The sequence below is a fragment of the Pempheris klunzingeri genome, chromosome 5 (genome assembly GCF_042242105.1).
Source record: "Pempheris klunzingeri isolate RE-2024b chromosome 5, fPemKlu1.hap1, whole genome shotgun sequence".
Lineage (NCBI taxonomy): Eukaryota > Metazoa > Chordata > Actinopteri > Acropomatiformes > Pempheridae > Pempheris > Pempheris klunzingeri.
The window spans coordinates 1,056,235-1,077,857 of NC_092016.1; the positions used below are offsets into that span (position 1 = coordinate 1,056,235).

Here is a 21,623-nt window from a genome sequence, read left to right on the forward strand (position 1 = left end):
TGTTCATGCTATTTAATATAAAACCTTTTTTCTGCCCAGTTTTGGTTGTGAAATGGTTGTAAGCAGTCCTGGTCACACATACATGCTTACATACATTTAGTTCTAAATTAATTAGTTCTGTTCTCTAAAATCCCTGTTTTAGTGAATGTAGTCTGGTGTGTGTGCAGAGAGCGATATAATGGCTGTTTGTGGTTAAACCAAAAGGTCATTTCTTTGTACAGACACTATCTCTCACTGCGATGTGTGACTAGAACTACTGAAAAGGTTTTAAAATGCAGCAACCCTCCAAAACTCCCCTGTACTGGACCAACACACTTCATATTCATTATCATCATCTAACTGAATTCTTCACTCTCTGATTGGAGGCTGTAAAATCAAAGAACGTGCGACAAACTGGCCAAAACAAAAACAACCATTTATTTATTCTTTGCTCTCTCACAGTGGGTCAAAATGATTTCACAGTTTTAGATTTCAATATTATAATAATAAAATAAATATCTTGGTTTCTAATTTAACTCGTATTCTGTTTTCTCTCCCGCTGACAGACGTGGAACTGAAACGTCTCTTCGCAGGATGAACCGAAGCCTCATTCATACTTTTATTAAACAAGTAAAACAAAAACCAAAGTAGCTGAAACTGTTAAAGTAACAGAACAGAGAACACGGTAGCGCTGTAAATACCTGTAACCATGGCAACGCCACCAGATCACATCTGGAGTAACCATGGTGACAACCACCAACCAACACTGCGTCCTCTCAAGTGGGGAGCTAGTGCCGTCGCCGCGGTAACGGCGGGCTAGAACAGCATGGACTGCAGCGATTTACGGACCGTGGCCATCTCCTGCTGTTGCTGTGGAAACAAATGGCAACGTGAGCTTGGAGCCAAAGAGGATATGACATCATAAACACCTGACATCACGTCCTGTTCGACACGACACACAGAGTTTTTAACTTTAATTCATTTCTGTGTATTTTTTCACTTTTACTGTCTCATTTTGTTGTTTATCCAAACTCTCCTGATTAGTTTTAGTTATATTATTAGATTCACTCACTCTATGTGTGTTTTGCTCTATTCTATCTATGATGGAGAAATTCTGCGAGAATCCCTGAAAAAGCAGTTTGCACTCGAACATTTGTCTCCACAGGGAACGACGACTTCATGTCAGATGCATTTAAATAAAAATGTTTGAGAACTGCCCTTTATTCATTCAGCTATATTGGCCACATTAACTCAAACATTTAACAGATATGTCGACGCAGCGTTACTTTACACTTTCACACGACCAGATTCTATTTTGAACACAGACATTAGAGAGAATGCAGCTTTGAGGCTCTTCAGTAGCGGCTTCACGGTTCAGACCACGAACCTGCGTCCACTTCTTTATACAGACTGAGATCTGCACTCACTGTGTCCATGAGGATCTTCTTCTGCAGGGTGGCCATCTCCTTCCTCAGCTCCTGTTGCGCCCCCTGCAGGAAAGTGTCATGGCTCTTCTCCGTCTCCTCCATGTTCTGCTGACACACAGGTGACGGACTTAAACCAAAATGACAAACTCATTATGCATCAGGGATCTCAGACTCTTTTGCATTTCTTATCTACTTGTCCTTGTGCTCAGTCTGTGACCAAACTCCTAAAATTGTTGCTGACTTTGTCTCAGTTTTTCCATCAATTTGACAGCTAGAAGATCTCCAACCTTAGAGCCAAAGCCGAGGAGGAGAAACCGGAAACAACCCAAAGAAGAGAATTAAGAATTGGTTTGGATCACCAACTGATCTTTAAAAAAACCCACTCTGACTTGGTTTAGAGGGATTATTATCCACAGACCTCCATCTTCAGTCTGCAAGCAGAACATAACAGGAGGAATGAAAACATCCTTCACACGTCGTCACCTTCACAAACTGCTCGTACAGCTCTCTGACGGTCTTCAGCTTCTGGTTCTGCACCACTCTGGCCTGCTGCAGGACTTTCTGCTGCTGTCTGAACAGATTCTACAGAGAGCACAACCACAGTCCATAAAGTCACGGCTGTTTTCAGCACAAGTTGTATTTAATGCATCAATGTCTTATGCGGGATTTGATTGCACTCTGATCGATTGAAGCAAGATTCATATTATGTTAATATTGATACATGTGCAAACCCCTCAGGTGCTTCATATGTCCTCCTACTATACCTCACTGTAAATCTACTCAGTCACATGTGCTGTATTGAAAACATTACTTAAGTAAAAGTGTGTAACTATAATCTAAAATGTACTCAAAAGTATTAACAGTAAAAGCGTCCCCTTGGACTGCTGTACTATCTTGTATCATTAGATTACTCCTGCTTCAATGCAAAACCAGGGACTGTGCGGTAAAAGGAGACAAACCACCCTCACACACTTTAGGAGACTATAAAAGTGTAGATTTTTGCCCTGTTTAACAGTTTGTGTGAGTTTTAAGTCAGACGTTGGTATGGAAACCTTAGATAACAGCAGCATCTTTAACAACTGGAGTGCTGCTGCACTGACAGCCTATTTTTCTGGACTGAGGTTGCCTTTGATAATGGCCATCAAATAACAGCCTTGCCAACAAATGAAGGGAACTTGTCCACAAAAACGCTTCGGGGCTTTAAATTTTAAACCAATACAGGAAGTGACAAGTTAAAACATGTTTGTATCATATTCTACAGGTAGACATTAAAACTCCAGTGAAAGGTGTATAATGTTGCTGATATTATGTCAATCTGTCTGTCACAGATCATTTTTATTGTCTATTTTTGCTGTGAACTGCGTGTAACAGAAAAAATAGGTGAAACTCCGACTCTCAGGGTGAGCAGCAGCCAACTGCACGGCTCAGGTGTGGCTAATGAAGGCTGTGTGGCTGCTCTAACCTGCTGACACGGACAACAGGTGGACAATCGGACCAATAAAGAAAAGAAGTGAACGAACGTTGAACTTCTCCTCCTGCTCCTCAGCTCGCTGGGCTTCAGCCTCCCACTGCTGCAGCGCAGAGGACACCTGCTGGGAATACTGCTGAGTCATCTTCTGCCTGCAAACACACACACACACACACACACACACACACACACACACATTTCCCCCAAGGAGCTATGACGACTTATCTCCACTTATAACAATATATCATCATTTATTTGTTCTGTATTCTGTATTAATGATCCGCAAAGTACTGCAAAGTAACTAAAGCTGCCAAATAAATGTGGTGAGGTAAAAAGTATAGTTCCATCTGACTTGAAAAGAAAATATTCAAGTTAAATACCTCAAAACTGTTCTTAAGTACAGCACTTAGGTAAATGTACTTTAAGCCATCCTAATGCTGAGTTGTGAAGGCCATCTGTAAGACTTTTTATCTTAAGATAATCATGAATTTTAGTCGTGTGCTCGTTTAATTTCACACTGCTGTAACTTCTATCCTTCTGATTCATTTCCCACTTAACATATTCTGTCATTGTTATTATCAATTGCACATCTTTTTAACCTGCAGCAGTGACTCAGTTCCCTCCAGATATAAACAGTTTCAGCAGGTCACAGGGAGACGTTAAGTCAAACCTCTGGGAGTGATAGTTGTTCCACAGCTGCTCCAGCTTGTGTTGGCTTCCCTTCATGTAGTTCTTCGTCAGACACTCCAGACGTTTCTTCTTGGCCTGCATCACCTTACTGATATCAGCTGGAAGCAAATAAACACCATTCTGCCACATTAAGGAACACAGCTGGATACACTCACACGTCTTACACATACATTATATATAATATGCATGTGTTGGTGTTTATATTTTCTTAACACCATCTGAAATTTCACATTTTTGAATATTCTACATTTTATTATGTCAAGCACAGAAGCAGAGGGGACCATGTAGAGACACTGTATGTTGTGTACGAGACAAATAAAACCTTAAAGCTTCAGTGTAAAACCTTATGTTACTTTTCAGCATGTGCTATTAACATTATGGGGACTTTTTGGTCTGTAACAAACATGTTCAAGCCTCAGCCAGGATATAAAACACAAAAACATTAACCCACTTACATCCGAACTTCTCCAACATGGACTGGACCTCATTTCTGGATGGACAGAAACATATAAGTTAAATGCATCAACTACTACACATTTACTACAGCCACACTACACCGTAATAAAACAGTATTAATGTGTGATACCCCACAGCACAGGCTGGTCCCTCCTCTTCAAAGTCAGCTGCAGGTCTCTTCTTGGCCACCTTGTCCACTATCGGAGTTTCATCTTGTCAGGACAACAATAATCAGAATTCTCCTTCCATCAGCTACATCAGTGTGCTAAGCTAACGTCAGCTAAAGCTAAAGTTAGCTTACCTTCTCTAGCATCCTCCTCTGAGCCGCTCAGCTCTTTCTTCTGGTCCTCTTGAATAAAATCAAACACTTTTTTATCTGCTTTTTCCTCTGACTGTTTCTTCTTCATCTGTTTTCTCGCTGTCGCCATTCTCCCGGCCTGGTCTTTTGGCACAGATTTAGTTAGCGTCAGTTACTTTAGCTTCACAAGCTAGCAGACGGCACTATTTTGGAATATGCTAGTGGCGGCTAATGCTATCCAGCTAACTAGCTGCTAATGTTAGCTTAGAATTTTGCCGCTAATATATCTCTCTTAAATGAGTTTGACTAATGTCATTAAAAAGACAACACAACTTAATTTGAGCTAATTCTTCAAACCAAACGGACCTCGGTTGTGGCTTCTAGTTTTCGAGTGAAGACAAACTCAACTAGTTCGAAGACAAACTAAACCGAGCTTAGCTAACCAGGCTAAGCTAACAGCGTTGCGTCATCGAATGGCGGCCCGATTCCCGCCACAACCAGAACGAGGCTGACCTTTAAAGGACCATACCGGTGTTTTTATCAGCGGCCTTTAACGGCAAGCAAAGGTGCTAATAACACTGTAAAATTAATTCTATTATGTCATTTAAGTCACAGTAAGAACTAATAATCTGGAAAATGTATTTAAAGTATTAAAAGTAAAAATTCCCTGTGTTACCTTTATCCTATTATATAACCTTACACGATTATTCATGCGTTAATGTCAAAAATAAGGAGGCGTATGACAAAATTAACATTTATCTTGATATGATTCAAATGTGAAATACTGGGGGAGAAGAACTACATGCAATATGAAATAATCCACTACAGATCATTAAAAAAAAATGTTTCAACATGATATATCTCTATCTATCTATCTATAATATATATATAATATAAGCAAAAAGAAAAAGATTGTGTTGCTTTTGACCAAACTACTAAAGGTTTCTTGTAGATTTCTGCAAATGAAATTAAAGTACTTTGAATATTCTTTTAACAAAAAGGCAGGAAAAATGGTATCTGGCCAACAAATGAAACACAAACAAAGGAGAGACACAGAGGAAGCTCTTATTTAAATGTTAAATGACAGTTGAAATATTTTTAATACTTCTTAAATCATACTCATGAATTACTAACAGTCCCAACAAGGCTTCACCACCCTTTGACAGTTCAGCACATACACATTAAAAAAATATAAACACACTGAAATAAAATATAACTGCTGTAGAAAATGTTCCTCATTTTACTTCCTGTTTTTCCTGGAAGTGAATCAGAACTGAGATATAAACAGGTGGCAGGTTTTCAGAACGCCGTCCATGAGCGCTTCCTCTCAGTCAAATATCAAACTTTTCTTCACATATATAATGTCCGTTCTCTTCGTAGTCCTCTCGTGTCACCACGATCTCATCATAGTCTGGATTGTGGGCCAGAAGCTTCCCTCCTTCCCATGAATAACAGATTGGACTGCGGGACAAGACAGTAAGATACCATTAAATATATTATTCCAGAGACACAGGAGACATTATCTTGAATTCTTTCCACAGAAAAAGCAGTACAAAGTTAAGAAGTAAGCCTGCATGTCTGCAGCAGGCAACACTCTTCCTGTCAAACTGAGGCTCAAGTCAGATTTATAGTTGATACAAGAGGTTAAAGGAGAACTCCAGTATTTATAAACTTGTTCCCTATTTTATGGAAGGGATCCCTACAGAGATACACCTGCAAGATATTTATGGTTTAACCATTTACAGCCATTATACCACTCTTTTCAAAGCCACCAGACTCCATTGGCAAAAACAGTAATTTTACCTCACAGAACACAGGAGTTACTGGACTGCTGCTGCTTCAACTGGTTAGTTTGTCGTGTTATTGTGTGTTACACAGATATTTAATTGGATCCAAACTAACCCTTTAAAAAAAAAAAAAAAAAGTCACAAACAAAGTTATGGAGGCTACAGTAAACCAGCAACTCCTGTTTTCTGCAATGTAAAATTCCTGTTTTTGTGAATGAAGTCTGGTGTGTTTTCAGAGAGTGATATAACGGCTGTTTGTGGTTAAACCAAAAGGATCTTACAGGCCTACTGGACCAATTCCAACACTTTTAGTACCGACCTGTCATTTAGACACCAGCATATGGACAGATAGGACCCAGGGTTAAAAATACTGGAGTTCTTATTTAAGTAAATAAACTATAAAAGTGGTCTCGATAAAAGCCAGTGTTGCTTTGTACTGTTTTTTTCTTTTTACTTCTTGTTTTCTTCTTCTTTGTTTTCATAGCGTTTTAAAATCCGTATGAATTGGGCCCAGGTTTAAAAACACTGGAGTTACCCTTTGATTTGCCCCAAAGTGCTGAAGATCTACATCATAAAACTATACATCGAACTGAACTTACTTCGCAGGTTGCAGGACTGACACGGGGAGGTGGGCGGGGGTGAGTGACCGCAGCTCGGCCTCCAGTCGCTCTCTGTAGCCGGGAAACAAAGTGTTTCCTCCAGTCAGGACGATGTTCTGGTAGCAGTGTGGCTGCATGTCTGATGATAGAGGACAGTCAGAAGAGTGTTAGTGGCTTCTCACACTCTCACTGTAAACGGGAACTAAACGTGGACAAACGGTAAAATACAGTCGCTTTAGCTTTCAGCATCTAGTTTTACAGTTCTATGTTTTACTATACATCACACATACAGGCTGCGTACATACAGAAACACTCCGGACTCACCTGATTATTATTATTATTATAATTATTATTATTATATAATACAGCTCCTCACTCTGAGTGTACATGTTGTTATATATTATTATTAGTAGTACAGTAGTCCCTCGCTGTTTCGCGGATTTTTTTTGTGCAATTTTGCATGCTTTTTTTTTTTTACAGTGCATGAACGCACATTGTGTTCTGCGTCCTGATTGGCTAAGGGACTGTAGACCAAGGTCAACCAATCTCCTCCGTGCCGTGTCTCTGTACAGTACAGAAGGCGTTCGGCTTGCCAAATTTACATAAATGTTCAATCGCTAGCAGTGTGACTTTTAAGTGCCTTTAAGTCAAACAAGAGATAAATGTGAGAAAATGTTAATGCCTGTCTGAGAAAAGTGTCTAAACTGTATGGTGAGGAGTTTTACAGCCTTAAAATATATAGAATAATTGTAAAAAATAAAGCTGACTACTTTGCGGATTTCACCTATTGCAGGTTAGTTTTAGAACGTAACCCCGCAATAAACGAGGGACCACTGTAGTGGTATTATTTGTATCATTATTATTCAATCACTTTTGTGTTTGAAGTTTATTCTTCTTGTTTTGGAGCTGTGTGTAACAAAAAGCAATTTCCCCCTGGGGATTATTAAAGGAGTTCTGATTCTGATACACACATTATAATCTAATCATTGTGTTTCAAGACCCAGCTGTTAAACTTGGTCAGTAAAGCAGGAAATGCAGGACGTGGTCTGACCCTCCGGCAGGGACTGGATGGAGTCCACGATGGCCTCTGGGATGCCCATCTCCTGGATGCCGATGTCCGACGGGTGGAAGAGCATCTCAGGGACAGCAAAGCGCTCGTTGGCCAACCTCAAAATCTGCTCCCCCGTCTTGTACTTTCCACTGAAGACCATCTCCTCTTGTGGCTGGTGGGCAGAAAGACATCATGTCTCTCTGTCATCAGAAGAGCTCACAGTACAAAATATTGGAAAATGTTTTCTCACCTTGCAGAAGCCTTTTTTTATGGAGCTGAAATCTGGAAGAACATAATCCCTCATCACTGTGTTCTCCTCCCCCTTCATCCTGACGACACACAGAGCAACTGTCATTCAGTGTTTCACTTATTTATCAAGTCAATAATAAGCTGAGAATATTTTGTACTTTGATCATCTGGAACACAAATAACTTAAAGCATAACTGATATTTTAAATCAGGACCCTGTTTTTACTTGTTTTGTGGTAGGTAGTAAAAGTGTTGGTATTGGTCCAGATCGTCTCAGTCAGCTGCCACCAAACGGGCTGCAACTTGATACTTTGAGGCAACTGAAATCAAACTAGGTCCACTAAAAGAGCTTGTTTGATCCACTGACAGGCTCAGAGTGTTATTCTCAGTGTGTGACAGCATCATGGAAAGGATCCCTACAGAGAGAGACCTGGAAGATCCTTTTGGTTTAACCACAAACAGCACACACACCAGACTACATTCAGTAAAACAGGGATTTTAGAGAACAGGACACAGGAGCTGCTGGTCTGCTGCTGCCTCCATCAGTTAGTTTGTTTGTGTGACTTTGGTGTGTTTTAAAGGGTCAGTTTGGATCCAGCACAATATTTGTGTCACACACAATAACACAAACAAACTAACTGAGGCACCAGCAGCTCCTGAGTTCTGCTAGGTAAAATCACTGATTTTGTCAATGGAGTCTGGCGGCTTTAAAGTAATGATGATATAACGGCTGTTTGTGGTTAAACCAAAAGGATCTTCCAGGTCTCTCTCTGTAGGGATCCTTTCCATGATGCTGTCACACACTTAGAATAACACTCTGAGCCTGTCAGTGGATCAAACAAGCTCTTTTAGTGGACCTACTGTGATCAGGTGCAGTTGTCCCAAAGGATCACGTTGCAGCCATTGCAGCCCGTTTGGTGGCTGCTGGCTGAGGTGATCTACTTAAACTTTTAGTCTGGTTCCCCCTCCTTTAGTAGACAGAACGATCTAACTTGTGTGTTTTAAGCTTGGAGGCTGTCGGTGTTTTCTGTGGGCTTACTGTGCGACCTCCATGTCCTTGTAAAACTGCTGGGAGACGTAGCAGACGTCTTCTTTCACCTGGTTGATCACATGAGTTTCATCCATGACGTGTAACTGACTGGAAGGAGGAGACAGATTCTTTTGTCTTTATTTGAAAAGCAGCAGCGACCTCTGTCCAATCATTTAAAGTGGAAATAATCTTATTTCTACTATCAACCAAAAGAAAGAATCAGTGTTCGACCATCTCACACTAAAGAAGACAGCAGAGCGAGGTGAGGTGAACGTACCGATATGAGATGATCTCCTTCAGGTGATTGGTCAGTAACTTCCCTCCTACGTTGACCCTGGAGGGCAAAACAAACCGAGCAGGTGATTCACACTTTGTCATCATGACACACAGTCACACTGCTGCAGGTTGAACGATCGGCCCTCTGACCTGCGGATGCCCTCCTTCATTTTCCTGCTGCGGCAGTAAGGGGCGATGTGGGTGAAGGAGAATCCGGTGTCGACCACCACACAGCAGAGCTCAGACGGTTTGGTGTGGAAGAAGTGATGAGCGCTGAGGGAGCCCGCTGGGGAACACAGCAAAATTAAAGACCTTTAAATCCTTTGTTTCATTACATTTAAGGCCAAATCTGCATCAGGAATAACCATCAAATGTGAAAATATAGTCGCACAAACACACATGGGGTCAGTTCCAAAGTATAAGTAGTAACATATTTGTCCTTAATGATATTAATCACTACAACTGTCGTATCAATCAGTCTTTATTCATAAAGCGCTAATTCATAACAGCGTTATCTCAAGATAAGACCAAAAGGAAGTCAGACAGACAAAAGGCAAAGACTTTCAGCTCAGTTTTCAAAATAAAAGCCCCCCTGCAGACTGTCAGTGGTATATTCCAGCAGCACATCAGTATTATTCTCTAATGGGGGGGGGCACCAGGCCAGACGTCAGCCGCTCAGAGGGTTTTTAACACCATGACGACCAGAGGTTCATCTGGGATGGAGAAACACTCTGACTGTGACTTTAGCTGCTGTCTGTAGCTGCAGCACAACAAAGCAGGAAGTACATCCAAGAAACACATTTAAAGCAGCAGAAGAAGAAACGAGGCCTGTTTGATCCTGTTAGAGACACATTTAAAGCAGCAGAAGAAGAAACGCAGCCTGTTTGATCCTGTTAGAAACACATTTAAAGCAGCAGAAGAAGAAGAAACGCAGCCTGTTTGATCCTGTTAGAAGCTCCAACATCAGTTTAAGGACCAAACCAGCTAAATCTGAGCAGGAACACTGATCAGCAGGAGAAACTCTCTGAAACGCTCCACGAGGCCACATGGAGGACAGAGCCAAAGCGGACTGGAACCAGAACGAGAAGAAGAGCCGAGCATCCAGTTTGACTCACCATTTATTCTGAGAGCCGACTGGAACTGGTACTCCTCAAACAGGATCTCATTCATCGACTCCTGGATGGAGGAAAAGTTGAAGTACGGCTCGGTGATGATGACGCTGGTGTCTGCGAAATCCACCTGGACCCAGAACACACAGACCAGATTAGATTGGTACACAGAGCCATGAAGTAAAAACATTCCTTATACGTCCAGAAGGAGACAAAGACAAAAGGGAAGCAGACTTCAAACCTTAAACATCTCCTTTCCAAACAGATGGTCCCACACTTTCCTCTGGACGTCCCAGTTGACCAGATAACCCTGAAGAGAGCAAACAGCAGATGAGACAGAAACACTGACACCATTTTAAAAAAGAAAACCTTGTAAAGCTGCAGCCTCCACGTGCCGTCGTTCTCTCTCACCTTCTGGAAGGGGAGGATGTAAAAGAGACCCGACGGATCTTTGATCTCATCGAGCTGATTGGCTGTGAAGGTTTTTAATCTGGACGTCTTGGAGCGAAACTGGCAGTTTGGGATGACGCTGAGGGAAAACGAAGGAGACAACGCCTTTGAGATCTACTGGAACTACTGGGTGTTAAACTATGGCAATAAAAACACATCCGGTGGGTTTGTTTTGCTGCTTTATGCTGCTCTTAACATCTACAAGCAAATATATTTTAAATATACGTGTCAGTGACTGCAAAAGGATTCTCTGAGGAATCAGTCTATGAGGAGAAACATCATGAAGGTGTAGGTTTTACCAGCAGTGGGTTCATTGGCCTGTTAATCAATATCAGTGGCCTAAACAGTCATTTAGTCAGCTGCTGAGATAAATCACTGCCTATACAGTTGTGTTTGGAACACATGGTGCCACAGACTGTGCAGAGGGAAAACACACAGGAGGCACAACACCAGCTTCACACCAGCATCTGTGTTTACAGAGGCAGGACATCATGATGAATACAAGCTGTTTCCAATGTCAGATGAACTACCTTCCTCAAACTATTGGACATTATACTATTAGATATTATTGGTACAGGTGTATTCAGGCTAAGCCGAATTATAGTCTGAGGTCTGAAGCTTCATATTTTTTATTAACTGATGTTTTCCACGATAGTTTTCTTTGTCAAAACCAATCGAAAACATCAAAAAGGCTGTTTTTTTTAATCGAGCCTGGTGTTCCGTTTATTGTAATCTCAGAGGGCCTTAACCTTAACGTTATAAATATCCTTTATATTACAAAGGATAATTCACCGTTAGAGGGGGTCTTGTTTAAAATATATTATCATGTCCCACGGTTTATTATTATTATTATTAGCAGTAGCTTTAAAGTTAGCTAGCTTGCTAATAGAATAGTTCATTACTTACCTGACTTTCTCCTGACTGTATCCTATCTTCGCTGTATAGGCTCCGTTATCGAGAACTAACGTGGCCATTTTAGAGCCTCTACGGACCACATGAAATAGAAAAAGTAGAATTTATTCCACAAATAATGAATCCGAACACATTACCACACTTGCGGTAACACAAGACTCCGCCATTAACAGTAAATTCACTGGCTCCGCCAATCAGCGTCTTCTTCTCTCCTGTCTCCGGCAGACGTGACGCTCTGAGTCAGCCAATCAGGTCTTCACTTCTACTTTCCTTTATGTTCATTGGTGGTTGACATAGCCAATCAGATACGAAGTTCGGGGTCCTTTTTGAAAAACGTCCGGGTGGAAACACGCGTCCTGTTCTATATTTCCGCCACTGAGCTGAAAATGAGTGAATATTTAGGAACACTGTTAACTATTATTCTATTAATTTATTTATATAAATTTCATAAAAAACAAATATCTAATATATATTAATATATCATATTTTTACAAAATGTTTGATTATGATTATTAACCACCTACAAACCTGTTTTACAGGTTTCTTGTGAGTCTTAGATAGAAATGAGGACGTTGTCACATCGATTGTTTCATATCGACATGATGAAACAGCTTGTTCTAGTTTGGCTGGAATAAGAACCAACCCGTGACACAACCCATCCAGTTCTCCCCTGCCTGTTAAACTTTTGTACAGTGTTTAACACACACAGGATAATTTTTTATTGATCTTAAGGGACATTTCAGGTGTTGCAGCGACACAAAGACATAAATAAGAGCAGATAAATACAGAAAGTATTAATTCAAGGTTATAAAATAAAAATATACAAGAACAACCCCCACGTTAAACCATAAAGTCTGTAAATTATTGAAGCCGATTTCTGCCAATGTGATGAAAAAGAAAGATCCTGTGAGTCATTATAATGATAAACTGTCAAAACAATTACTTAGCATCTTTTATTTTGAGAAACTTTATCATTATTTAAAATGTTTATCACTAATCTAAGAAAGTTTCGCATTAGTGAGTTTTTTTCCTTAATTTTAAGAAAGTTTATCATCTGTAGTTGTTATTTTGAGAGTTTCTTAAAGGCTTAATGTCTCAACACTTTCTCAAAATTTGACAACGTTTCTCATTATTTTGGCTTTAAGGATCTTTTTTCATCACAATGTGCTTCCAGAGGAGGAAACATGATGTTGTGTTTCCCTCTATGAACAGGAACGTTACCAGGTCAGTTTGTTCAGCCGAAGGTCTGGACATGTTTTAATAATCCCACAGTTACAGGTGAGTGGACAACCAGGTAAATACAGCTGTTTAACTAGTTAAACGAGCATGTCGTATATTGTTACTGGTATTTGTAAAAGATGTTTGAGGACGACTCCTGTGATCAGATTACAGAACAAAGAGCACCTTCTTCTTTTCATATCATTTACAGCAACATGAGATGAAGTACTCAGATCTAATATTCAAATAAAAGTACAAAATACCAGAATATAGAAATACTCTGTAAAAGCACAAAATACTTGAAGTGTAATTATCATAAGTTTAACAACTATAATAACAATAAAATCAAGCATTAGATCCAACGTGGGGTTGACAGATAATCAATATTAAATGACAGGGTTGGTAAGTAACTGATTACATGTTCACAGCTGGAGTCACACCTGGAGTCACACCTGGAGTCACACCTGGAGTCACAGCTGGAGTCACAGCTGGAGTCACACCTGGAGTCACAGCTGGAGTCACACCTGGACTCACACCTGGAGTCACACCTGGAGTCACAGCTGGAGTCACAGCTGGAGTCACACCTGGAGTCACACCTGGAGTCACACCTGGAGTCACAGCTGGAGTCACACCTGGAGTCACAGCTGGAGTCACACCTGGACTCACACCTGGAGTCACAGCTGGAGTCACAGCTGGAGTCACACCTGGACTCACACCTGGAGTCACACCTGGAGTCACAGCTAGAGTCACACCTGGAGTCACAGCTGGAGTCACAGCTGGAGTCACACCTGGACTCACACCTGGAGTCATTTTATTTTAACTGTAAATGCTGAATACATAAAAAAAAAAAAATTTTTTTTCATTTAAAAATATGTGGAACTTTTTTGAGGCTGCATCCATTTATTTTAGTTTAAGGTGGAACTTTTTCAGTGTTTAATTTTGAAGTAATCTAAAAGTATTCAGATTAGATCCAACAGATTACGTTACTAATTACAAATATTCCCATGTAACTGACTACACTCCTGACGGACAACAGCCCCTGGCCTTGTGCCCCAGTAAAACATATCTGGGACATCACCTGTGACTGTATAAGGAGACAAAGAACAGCTGAATGCACCTTTAGTTTTAGTTTAAAGTCCTGTGGATTCAACTCTTCTTCACTGGATGTGTAAAATCCAGCAGGACATGCAGAACTCCAACACCACTAACAACAGACGACAGTGCCTGAGATCATCTGTAATGACGGTTATAAAGCAATAAAAGTAAAAGAACCCTGAACAGACGTTCACAGTAACTCAGACAGTAACAGGAAAGTCTGTCAATCAGCGTCCAGGCTGCCTGTCAGACTCTCCAGAGGAGGAAGCAGCGTCGGGAGCAGGTTCACTTCTCTGTATTTACCTCTAACGATGCAGGAACTGGCTCAGGTTACACACCAGGCCCTTCTGTCTTACAGTACAAATATCAACCGTCCCCGACCCGGTCCCGTCCCGTTTCCCCTGCTTTTGGCTTTAAAAGCTGGAATAGTCCTTTAAGGTGAAGCAGCGGGTCACTCCAGGTATTTGGGGATGCACCCCTCCAGCTCGATGAGCTCGGGCCATTTTTCATATTTATTCTTTGTGTTGTCGTTCTTCAGGTGCTGGAACGAACAAACACAGAAAACATTTCACAGACCAAAGAATTAGTTCATTTATCAAGAACATAATTGGTTCATTATTTCAGCCCCGTTACCCTTAAAGCAACAGTCAGCAGCTGGTTAGCTTAGCTTAGCATAAAGACTGGAAAGAAGGGGAAACAGCTAGCATGGCTCTGTGCAAGGGGAACAAAATCCACCTTCCAGCACTTCTAAAGCTCACTGAGTAGATTTAACCCATGATCCTCTGTGTCCTCATCCTGGTGTGTGAGTGACTGGTAGGTAGTAAAAGTGTTGGAACTGGTCCAGTAGATCACCTCAGCCAGCAGACACCAAACGGGCTGCAACTGTTCTGGTTATTAATCCTAAATATCTTTGTGTTTTCTTATTAATTTGGTTGCACTACATGACTTTCAGTGATGGACCAGGTGAAGGGTTTAACAGGTTCAGATAAATCAATATAAAAAGCAGATGAGCTGCTAGTTGTTACCTTCTCAAAGGCGCTCTTCACTTCGGCTCCTTTCCCACCAACAAACACCCAGTTATCTCTGAATTTCAGTGACTGGACAGCAGAGCTTCCCAGTTCAGCGATCAGCTTCCTCGCGTCTTCATTTAACCTGTTAACAGACACAAATGCACAGCGTGGAATCGTCCTTTAAGGCAAGCACCGAGCTCACAGAGCAGTAAAATGTTTTCCTGTCAAATCTGACGTTTTTTGGATTAAATTTCCTGCTGCAGATGTTTAAAACTGCTAATTTTAACGCCTTTACATCTTATTGGGTAGTTTAATCTACGGCAATGCATCATGGGATGTAATCACGCTACCAAAGTAGATGTAATGTAAAGTACGTTGTTTCCCTCTGACATGTAGAGGAGGACATTATAAATTTGTATAGAAGTACGAGAAGTTTCAGGACTCGTTCCTGCGGCGCTTCCTTTACATTTATAATTAGGTGGCGACCGCTAGTGGCCATTAGGAAACATCACGGGAGCAAAGGAGGAAGTCATGTGACAAACAAAAGTCCTCATAGGAGGAAGTTGGGATGTTTGGACAAATCAAACACAGGAAGTTCAGCCAGGAGACTTCGTATGACACCAAAAGTCAACAATCACTAATCGAAACGTGTATAAAAACTAACTGATTCATTTGAACCCAAACCGTTTTGGTGCCTAAACCTAACCAACCGTTTCTCAAGGTTAATAACATGGTTATTATCGTTACTGTGACGACAAAAGTCCAGTACGCCAGTCGCTGGTCCTCTGCAGTCACTTGGGCAGAGACCTAGTTTGTCGATTCGGTAAGAGGTCGCCTTGAATTTATCAATACTTTATCACTTTTGTCGCTTATTTCCGCAGGACTTGTGCCCTCTGATTGATCTGTATCGAGCTCAACACTGACTCCTGGTGGCGGAAAGTTTAAAGATTTAAAGAGGAAACAGCAACAGCAGGAAGGAGGAGTCTGACTGGTTGGTGAAATTATTGACCAAACTGTCTGTCTTGAAGTGCGAAGACCAACTTTCTGGCTCAACTTTGACCTTAGAGCACCTCCCATAACTCCCTGTTCAATAAGAGATTAATGGCAACAAGTTCAGGTGTGTTCACCTTCAAATAAAGTGGTTTAGGACATCTGGATAAACTGGTAATAAAACATCCATCCACGCTTTGACTCTTTTCTGTTAGCTAAAGACCTGCACACACATCCTCCACTGATTTCGTTACACCGCTTAGTTCCTCAACTCAAAATTTGGGTTTTGAGATTCCTGAACATTAGCTGACGGCATCAGTTTCTCTGCTGACAGTAAAAGGTAAAAAAAGGAGACATTTACTTTGTCGAAGGGTCGTCGTAGGACGCCATCAGCACAGCAGAGCCTGCGGCAATGTTCTTGAGGAGCGCGATGAGAGGCTTCACATCTGCAACACAAAAACAACGGCCATCGTTAAAATCTTTCACCAATATGTCCTGAAATCACCCGAACACAGAGGAGCACATGGTAGTTACGTACCGCCACCATACATGTTGAAGTGTTCGGTCTTTATGACTTCTCCTGTTTTACCTATTAAAGACAGAGACTTTATACTATGAAGGATGATTGATGAAGTAGAAGTGGTGCAGTGTTTTATTAGTTCAACACTCACCGTTTAGTATAACAATGTTTATTCCCGGCCCGGCGTTGTTCAGCACCGATCCAAGAACCCTGAGAAAAGTTTGATCTGCCGTCATCAACATTGAAGAAAATTGGAAAAACAACCTCAACAACTGCCGGCGGATCAGAGGACAGCAGACAGACGTAAGACGAGGTGGAACAAACTGACATGGAAGTCTTTGCTCCACTGTGGATAGACGTTCCAAATGTTATTGAACCGACTGGATCAACTTCTGTTCTGAGTCGTTTCACAGAAGTTGTGAAGCTCAAATAAATGTATCTGCTGATGTTTAGACGTCTGCTAGACAAAGTCAGTCTGTGGAGAAAAGTCTTCTTGGGCCGAACGGCGTCACACGACAGAAACCGTTAATGTGTAATTACACGGTTTGGCCACTTTGCCGAAGTAGCCTCAAAGCCCAGTGCACTTCCTGCAAAGTCATTAAAGTCATTACCATTTATTCTGACTGTTTGTCCAAACTTTCATCACAATCCAATAGTTGTTGAGAGGTTTCAAACTGATGGAACGATAAACCAAATCAGCTGACTTATAAGAGCAGGAAGAGTTTGAGGAGACGAAGAAGTCAGACAGGAAACACCTACAGCTTGTTTTGGACGCAGATCTTTGGAGCCAAGACGTTGGCGGCTCCGCTGCGGATGAAGAAGCTGAACTGATCCTTTGGACAGTCTGTCACTGTATCACAAGCTGGAGAGGAACCACAGAACATTTATTAAGCCCCCGTCAGATGAACGTCAGCAACTCATTGATTGAATCGATCACTAACCTGACAGTTTAGAGGGTGGCTTGGTGCTCTGACGGGACACGTCTGAGGCTTCGGATAAAGCACGACGCACATCAGCTGGAACAGCAAGAGTCACAGAGGAGTTAAGCATCAAAACTTCCACAGAAACCAGTAAATCAAAATTAAACTAAATTTTATTAGTAAGAAATGTCCTATTCTCTGCGTGTGCGGTTGTAAAATCCGTCTTTACGCAGATGATACTGTTTTATTCTGTGTCGTCTGTCCATCAGATGAGGAGGTCATGTGACACGAGTCCTCCTGGATCCATACGTTGCTCTGTTTTGTGCACACGGGATTTACTTCCTGTCTGTCCGCCCTGAAAAGGGATCCCTCCTCCTGAGCTTTCTTCCTTTTCTTCCCAGTTAACATTAACAATTTATTTTTTCTTTACCAAAATGGAGGTGGTAAGAACTGTGACACCATATTGGGGTCGTTGAAGTTAATGAATGAATGAATGAATAATTAAATAAATGAATAGGCCAGAGAGGGGGGTCATATTCTGAGCAGTCGAGATTTAAGAGGTAAATTTGAGAGATAAAACTCTCAAAAATTAGTAACTAGTATTAGTATTTTCTTCCTCCCAAATCAATTTGCAAAATATAATCTGATGAGGTCGTCCACTACAGGAATAATACTCTGCGAATCACAGCATCTCCTTCTCAAACCTTCCAAACTTTTCTCTCCCTAATTTGTGACTTTAATCTCTGATAATTTCTTACTGTGTAAATTTATTATTGTATAATTTTCAGAGAATATTATTGTAATATTATTGTTTATTCTCATAAATTCACCACTTTAATCTCAGAGAATATCAGTCTTTTACTCAGAATATCACCCCCACAGCCCGGCTCAATAATCTATTACTTTTTTTATGTACAATACGTTGTCATAAAGAAGAGCGGCTGTTGTAAAATCCCTTTAGGATCATTTGTCATTGTGATATTGGGATGTAAAGATAAGATGTACCTTACCCGGTCTCATTTTTCTACAAACGAAAACCACTTATGAGGAAACAGAACTCAGTGTGTGATAAAAGAGGTTTTAAATGCTCCTTTACCTTTGAATGGGTCGCTGTATTTCTGCAGGATTAAGGTGATAAAGATGGCCGCCGGCACCAACACCAGCATGCACTGCAAAACCCCTGCAGGAGACAACAAATCAGAGGGCAGACTGTGTTTACTGTGTCACCAGCTACACCAGTCAGACTCGATCCCAACAAAGTCAGAGAGACGTCCGTCCGTCCAGTTTGTTTTCTAAGTAAAGAAAGCAGCGGCTCCCAAACTGGACGAACAGTTAGAGTGTGTTCCACCTTCATCACTTTATCATCTCATCACCTTCATCACCCTATGAACATTTTTTCCTTGTAAATTTACAACTTTAATCTCAGAAATCTGACTTCTTTCTTGGAATATTCCGGCCCCGCCCCTCTGGCTCAGCGTGATCTGCTGACGTGAATGAAGGTGGAAACTTATCGGAGCATCTGAAGCAGAGAAACCAGTGACGTCATCTATAATCTGAGTGGGTCAATAATCAATAAGGAAGTGACGACAGTAATAAAACACACACACAGAGCGAAGACTTACTTCCTTTGAAGCTTGTCCGTCTTGCCATTTTTATTTTCCCTGTTAAAGAAGAGAAAACTGATGAACTGATTTATACAGGTGACGATAACTGACGATACAGGTGTTCACTTTCCTCCACAGGTGCATCAGAAGATCATTTCCATCGTTAATTAATCGGCCAGTTTTGGTCACATGTTGAAACTTGAATCATCTAAAGACTCAAACTAAATTCATTTACTCACCTTTTATTTGACTTTTTCTATTTTCTGTTGTGTTGTTTGTCATTTTGTTTCATTGTTTCAGCCGTTAGTTAAACTGATCAGACCAATTAATCACCAATATTAATCATTTTGTCTTTGAAAAACATTGTAAAACAAAACCAACTTACAGTTTTCCAGAGGGGAAAGTAACAGATTACTGATCTACTTCTATATAAATGCAGCTAATTGTCACATTTGAGGTTTTGGAAGAAGAAGAATTTTACTTAAACAAAACAAATTATTAGAATCGTCGCTAATTAAATGTGTTAATTTCTTTAGTTTTGTTTCTTTCACTCCTGGTTGCAGCTTGTTTATCATCACTTGTACGTAGTAGAAGAAGAAGAAGAAGAATAAGGAGAAGAAGAGACCGAACGCTGTCATTGGTCGGCTGTTATTGAAGTGAAGGTGTGGCAGCAGTGGCTAACGTTAGCTTAGCTTAGCTTAGCTTAGCTTAGCTTACCTAAGCTAACTCGCTGCTACATGAGTCTCTCAGTTCTCTGCCTGACAACCTTTTTATATATTTATTAAAAACACTAAAGCTGACACACAGATAATAAACTACAGACATCAGTTTAGAGACACAGTGAAAAGATTTACAGATTAAATCCCTCTGCATTTATTTGTGCATCAGATTTTATGAGAATACTGATGAACCTGATCGATTAATCAACAGATCCCACAGAGACACCATGAAGAAAAATACTCCACTTTAAGAGCATGACCTCCTTTTTAACTCAACAATTAATAATAATAATAATCTGAATGACACAAAATATTATAAAGCTCCAAATTATTGAGTTTCTTGTCACATAAGATCCAGAAAAACAAAAATCCTCAGACTGGACAGACTTTTATACGGACTCCTAAATGATCAGCTCTGAGTGGCAACAAGCAAACAGAGAAATCTGAAGTAAATAAATAATAAAAATAAAAATCTCTTGTGTTTAGATTCATGTTTCTAACTAACTTATTTAAAACCAGGGAAGAAGGTGATGATTAAAACAGAAAAAAGAGGAAGAAAACAGCTCCTGCAGCAGGAATAAGTGCAGGAACAGATCAACAAGTGGCTCAGACCTGGACTTGATCCTGTAGGGGATCTACTTCCTGTCTCCACACACCTGTGCAGGTGCACCCACACAATCTCAGCTGCTCTCTCCGGACCAAACCTGCCGCTGTGGCCCTGTGGATCCCACGGATCCTACGCAGAGCTGCTGCAGGAGAGAAAAGAGGCGGAAAGGTGGAATAACAAAGAGCACTGACCCACTCGGACGGTGAGCATGACTCCCACGGTCGGCCTCGCTGACTCGGACTCCCGGGACACAAACAGGTCGGTCCTGTTCTCCGCCTCCCTCGGCCTGACAACCAGGTTACAGCCAATCAGCTGCACCCAGGGGTGGGGGGGGGGGGGGGCAGAGTCCACCATACCTGGCCAGGTGATAAAGTTATAAAGTGAACGAGGGACTGTTTATAGATATGAAGTTACCTTCTGCTTTCATTCATCAAACACGTTCATTTATATCAGAGTACACAGTGGTGCGTTCACTGACTGGTGCACTTCATTTAGCAGTGTGAGCAGTGGTGCATTTGCACAGTGATGCGTTCACGTACTGTTATATGTGATTTACTACATTTAAGCAGTGGTGCGTTCACTTACTGCTGCATGTACTGTAGTGCATTTGAACAGTGGTGCATTCACTTATTCTTGTACATACTGTAGTGCATTTGATCCGTTACATCATGCCTCCAGGCTGATGGTGTCATCAGGTATTTTTGCTCCTGCTCTAATGCAACAGGGACGATCGTGTCTGAAACTGGTCCGACAACATCAGTGTGGGAACGCAGTGACGGCCAAATTTGAATTCCTCCCTGAGGGTGTGCCAGTTTTGGCCCTTTGTGCCATTTATAGACAGGAAAAAGGAAAAACACTTCTGTCCTCCTACTTCAGTCATTTAATCTGGAAATTATAGGAAAAAATAGAAACTTTCTACAACTGCAGAAGCCTCCAGAGAATTTCCCCGTCGTGGGACTGATCGAGGAATATCTTATTTTAGGAATATCTTATTTTAGGAATATCTCGTCTTTGTGTTTTCCATGTTTTCTTCCGTGTCACATTACTCCAGTGTTGCACTGCAGACGGGAGCTGCTCATAGATAATTAAACAGACTTTTAATTACGCTAATTTATGAAAACGTAAAAAAAAAACAACTAGTTTGACCTTTTATGACCCCA

General features: G+C 41.0%; 4 protein-coding genes across 4 annotated transcripts in view; all 4 read right to left on the reverse strand.

The window, feature by feature from the left end:
* The window catches only part of LOC139200906 (small ribosomal subunit protein eS17), a 164,418-nt gene that overhangs the window by 55,873 nt on the left and 86,922 nt on the right, over positions 1 to 21,623 (reverse strand). The gene's annotated exons all lie outside the window — the stretch shown is intronic.
* sycp3 (synaptonemal complex protein 3) lies at positions 796 to 4,466 on the reverse strand. The gene is made up of 8 exons (XM_070831292.1): positions 4,322 to 4,466; positions 4,151 to 4,232; positions 4,020 to 4,054; positions 3,545 to 3,662; positions 2,927 to 3,026; positions 1,890 to 1,988; positions 1,407 to 1,511; positions 796 to 849 (listed from the first exon to the last, which is right to left on the reverse strand). The coding sequence occupies exons 1-8, from the start codon at positions 4,446 to 4,448 to the stop codon at positions 796 to 798; spliced, it is 720 nt and encodes a 239-aa protein (XP_070687393.1). The 5' UTR covers positions 4,449 to 4,466.
* actr6 (actin related protein 6) lies at positions 5,416 to 12,117 on the reverse strand. Its single transcript, XM_070830945.1, has 11 exons — positions 11,775 to 12,117; positions 10,830 to 10,947; positions 10,660 to 10,728; positions 10,425 to 10,548; positions 9,460 to 9,595; positions 9,311 to 9,367; positions 9,043 to 9,141; positions 8,006 to 8,084; positions 7,756 to 7,927; positions 6,705 to 6,843; positions 5,416 to 5,779 (listed from the first exon to the last, which is right to left on the reverse strand). Exons 1-11 carry the CDS (start codon positions 11,840 to 11,842, stop codon positions 5,650 to 5,652), a joined length of 1,191 nt encoding a protein of 396 aa, XP_070687046.1. The 5' UTR covers positions 11,843 to 12,117; the 3' UTR covers positions 5,416 to 5,649.
* LOC139201853 (protein FAM3C-like) lies at positions 14,332 to 20,571 on the reverse strand. Its single transcript, XM_070831283.1, has 10 exons — positions 20,513 to 20,571; positions 19,156 to 19,194; positions 18,630 to 18,713; positions 17,555 to 17,629; positions 17,373 to 17,475; positions 16,765 to 16,823; positions 16,632 to 16,682; positions 16,455 to 16,539; positions 15,119 to 15,245; positions 14,332 to 14,634 (listed from the first exon to the last, which is right to left on the reverse strand). The coding sequence occupies exons 2-10, from the start codon at positions 19,181 to 19,183 to the stop codon at positions 14,545 to 14,547; spliced, it is 702 nt and encodes a 233-aa protein (XP_070687384.1). The 5' UTR covers positions 19,184 to 19,194; positions 20,513 to 20,571; the 3' UTR covers positions 14,332 to 14,544.

Excerpts from the sequence above, each read along its gene's own strand:
- actr6 (XM_070830945.1), bottom strand. The coding sequence starts at position 11,842 with ATGGCCACGTTAGTTCTCGATAACGGAGCCTATACAGCGAAGATAGGA. Across the intron at positions 7,928-8,005 it reads TAAAAAAAGGCTTCTGCAAG|CCACAAGAGGAGATGGTCTT; the intron begins GTGAGAAAACAT and ends TCTGCCCACCAG. Across the intron at positions 6,844-7,755 it reads CATCCAGTCCCTGCCGGAGG|ACATGCAGCCACACTGCTAC; the intron begins GTCAGACCACGT and ends CTCTATCATCAG.
- sycp3 (XM_070831292.1), bottom strand. The coding sequence starts at position 4,448 with ATGGCGACAGCGAGAAAACAGATGAAGAAGAAACAGTCAGAGGAAAAA. Across the intron at positions 4,055-4,150 it reads GGACCAGCCTGTGCTGTGGG|AAATGAGGTCCAGTCCATGT; the intron begins GTATCACACATT and ends CTGTCCATCCAG. Across the intron at positions 850-1,406 it reads AGAAGATCCTCATGGACACA|CAACAGCAGGAGATGGCCAC; the intron begins GTGAGTGCAGAT and ends TTGTTTCCACAG.
- LOC139201853 (XM_070831283.1), bottom strand. The coding sequence starts at position 19,183 with ATGGCAAGACGGACAAGCTTCAAAGGAA. Across the intron at positions 16,683-16,764 it reads AAACATTGTTATACTAAACG|GTAAAACAGGAGAAGTCATA; the intron begins GTGAGTGTTGAA and ends TGTCTTTAATAG. Across the intron at positions 16,540-16,631 it reads CTTCAACATGTATGGTGGCG|ATGTGAAGCCTCTCATCGCG; the intron begins GTACGTAACTAC and ends TTTGTGTTGCAG.